The sequence below is a fragment of the Notothenia rossii genome, assembly GCF_949606895.1.
Source record: "Notothenia rossii genome assembly, chromosome: 11".
Lineage (NCBI taxonomy): Eukaryota > Metazoa > Chordata > Actinopteri > Perciformes > Nototheniidae > Notothenia > Notothenia rossii.
The window spans coordinates 57,098,169-57,101,949 of record NC_136910.1 but is presented as its reverse complement, the minus strand read 5'-3'; the positions used below and the strand labels follow the sequence as shown (position 1 = coordinate 57,101,949).

Here is a 3,781-nt window from a genome sequence, read left to right as displayed (position 1 = left end):
CTGAGACCTATGCTATGCCTATAAATAGCATGATAGGTGACCTTTAAATTATAAAAGTGCAATAAAAGAGAACAGTTAAATAAATATAAAGGGAAAAATATATTTATGTATCATATACATTTAAAATGCCCAATAAAAGATAGAATTGAATAAAATAAATATCTTATTTAATGTTTAGAAGTTAGATATGCAATAACATTATTCTTTTTATGAAGACAACATAAACACAAGAAGGTTAAGGCAAAGTGTGCGAAAAAATATACATTAAAAAAATCTAAATAAATACAATACATAATAAATATTAAGAGGTGTTTCGGTGAATCAATACGAACCTGAAAACCAGATTACTGCTTAAATAGACTTTAGCTTAATTCCCTTGAACCCCTCAAAATGGATGAACGAGCTTGACCCCACCCAAAAGTGAAAGACCGTTGATGAGCAGCACAGGCTCCTAAAGGTGTGTTTGTGGCGCAGGAATCTCTGCCCTATACAGTCCGTTAAAATGTCGGACACAGAATATCTGGAGTAAGGAGGAACTACGTGACATGGCCGGTCTTCTTTTTTATTCGGAGGCGAATGAAAGAAGACCACGATGTCATTTCTGTGGATGATCGAATGACTCTCAGGGGATTTAGGCTCCCTTTGTCCCTGCACACGTTGATCGACAGATAGGGTTACCTGTGCAGCGTATATAGGATATAGCATCTCATTGTAAGCCACACTGGAGCGTGTCACTCACACCTTGTGGAGGTCTCATTCATCCACAACATCGACATGCTATGTACTCAGTGTCTCCATGCGGAAGCAGAGGAAGCACCATACATGCACGTTGATGTGTCGAATAATTAAAGAAAGTCGTTAGTTAGGAGTTTCACCTTACTCCATTATATACATGGTCCTGCCTGTATTGTGTAATGACTCAAATGATATAACATGATACAGGTAAGGGAGGGTTTCTACGTCTGTAAGCGTACGAAGGGAGAAGCAACTCTTTGGAAATTCAGTGCAATAATAACAAATCCAAATTGCATGAATTCCAAAGTTTGTATTTGGTTTGTTTTTCATAATCAATGTTTCCCTATCATTGTCTTACAGGAGATTGGAAACAGAGAACGAGGGCATGTATCTATGTGTTTATATGGACAGTATTTCACCCCTGCAGTTTGAATACGTGAGGGTTGGATATTGCAGGGAGATGAGGACAGATGGAAATGTGGGTCAGAGACAAAGGCAGGTATTCTATGCGAATGGAAAAACAGGGTGTCTGTTTCTCTGTGGACGGCAGAGGGGGGTCCTCTGTGAGGGGTAGACGAAGAGGAGGAAGAGGAGGGAGGTTTCAGATTATACAACTGGCAGGAGACCACCAGGGTTTCCTAAACGGAATAAATCAGAAGATGTCATTTACTTTACCAGACCTATGTTCCTTTACCTCTGTGATACCTGTCGAACAGTATCTCACACACACACACACACACACACACACACACACACACACACACACACACACACACACACACACACACACACACACACACACACACACACACACACACACACACACGGTCTCAAACTCAAGTTATTCTTTATCTCTTCCAAATTCTGATACGTCTATGTTTCTTTAATTTACAGAAGCAGAACTGCGTTTGAGAAGAATAAGACGGATGTTTTCCGTATCAAAACGCACAACGTGGGGCCATGAAGAAGCTGAGGTACTGTACAGATCAATAAGTGGGACAGGAAACCCAACAATGCACTGACTGGGATTTCCTGATGAGAGAATAATAAACGTGATCAAATTTAGACTAATCCACTTTTTCTAAAAATAGGAAAAAACAAAGAAAACAGTCAAAACATAGTACACCTATATACCATCTATCTCAGTGATTCTCAAACTTGTACCCCCTTTGAAAAAAGAATTCAGCCAAGTACCCCCTGATCAGCGCAACAACTATTTGTTAGGGGAAAAAGCCTATATAAAGAGGTACAGTACAGCGCTGCACCGTCAGTGTCTGATCTATTAACAATGATGCAAATTAGTCGCTTTTCGGCGCCTCCCGCTTTTTTAACGCTGATTTGGGTGACTTGTGTAATTCGTGGAGAACCGAAGAGTTTTCGTTTTGGGCGGGGTCCGTCCGTCAGTCGGACGGACGGAACTACTACTACGGACAACTTCTCACTTCAAAAAAGAAGAAGACATCTAAATCGCAAAAATAATTAAACAAGCGAGTGCCTGTTTTTCCTGGCCAAGGACAGGTTCATTGAACACAACACGAGCGTAAAGTGTCTTCCCCATAGGTCTTCACGTGGTTATGTCTCGTCTTAAAGGAGTAACGGAGAGCATCGGAACGCCGCTCCAGCTCTTCAAATATTGCAGTACCCATAAGGAGCCGTACACATGCCGCAGTGTTTGCGAGGCTGTGTCTTTAGTTGTAAGCACAGTGGCGATCTGTTGTTATTAGCATCTGGTTAGCTAGCTATGCTAACGAATTTAAAGAACTTTTCTACAACCAGGTGGAAGAGAGCTTTTTCCTGAGAGGCTCAAATAACATCAGCTCAGTGAGGTTAAGGCACACCTTGATATGGTCATTATAGTTATTAATGAGACATTAGAGACTCAATTATTAATAGGTATAAAATACTATATGACAGTAACAAAAAAAAGTTGTTAAAAATAACAAGAATAGAGTTTGAAAAGGGAGTGATTTGTAAAATATCCAAAAAGAAAAATCTGTCATTGTCAGATGGTAGATTACGCTGTTTTTTTCTGCTTCGAATAATTCTCTCTTTTTTCACCATACCTGTGTTTGCATCACTGTATTAAAAAAAACATTGTAACTGAGAAACACTTAAATGCTACATTTCAAATGTTTACAATCCATCACTAAATTCATAGCAAACCAATTTTAACATCATGCAATAACACTAAGGCGACATTAGTTGCATTGAACTGATCTTTTGAATGAGTTGTACTTACAATGTAGTGAGAAATGGGCTTGTGGGAGGCTACTGCAGTTATTATACTTCGCGTTTTGTAATGTAACTCTGTTAATATAAAACCCACACTTCTCAAACTTCGTTACTTTTCCTAAAATTTGTATATTTATTTATTTATTTATTTATTAACATAAAATAAATCTCACGTACCCCCTGCAGTACTCCAGCGTACCCCTAGGGGTCCGCGTACCCCCATTTGAGAACCACCACTGAGCATAGCCCGAAAACAATATTGGGTTTATCATAAAAGCATCTAAAAGGTGCTTGTTTTTATTAAGCAGTTTGACTACGAAATCATGACTTTCCATTGAAAAAAATGTCAATATATAATTTAAATGTATACTTTTATACAACTGTGACTGATTTGTGATAAGAGAATTAAAAAAATAAAAAAATAAACAGTAATTTTAACATGTTTTTCATTCATCTTTGGACTATTCAAGATGACAAAAAAATACAGAGAAAGCATTGCATATGTTATAAGAGCCATTTCAAATTAACGTTAACAGTAGTAGCTAAATATATATATATGTCAATATGTAATTTTAATGTGTGTCAAAATGAAATAGCAGTAGTTATATTAATACATTTATCCGTCTAGACAGGGTCTCACAGATTCACTGACTAATCCGGCACATCCCTATCTATGATAACGTGAAAACATGCTATAATGCCTCTTTCCATGGCTGCTCAGATACCCAGAATGCACAGCTGCAGGTCACTATCAACATCACACTTTATGCTCCATAGTTAAGTGAACCTCGCAGCATTACAGCAGCTTTGGAGA

The 3,781-nt window shown here is 38.2% G+C and overlaps 1 protein-coding gene across 1 annotated transcript in view; it reads left to right on the top strand.

Annotated features, from left to right (window-relative positions):
- loxhd1a (lipoxygenase homology PLAT domains 1a) overlaps positions 1–3,781 on the top strand; it is a gene marked incomplete at its 3' end in the record, with an annotated part of 73,689 nt that overhangs the window by 9,544 nt on the left and 60,364 nt on the right. The window contains 2 exon segments of the mRNA XM_079658980.1: positions 1,630–1,694; positions 1,697–1,709. Coding sequence (XP_079515106.1) covers positions 1,630–1,694; positions 1,697–1,709 — 78 coding nt within the window.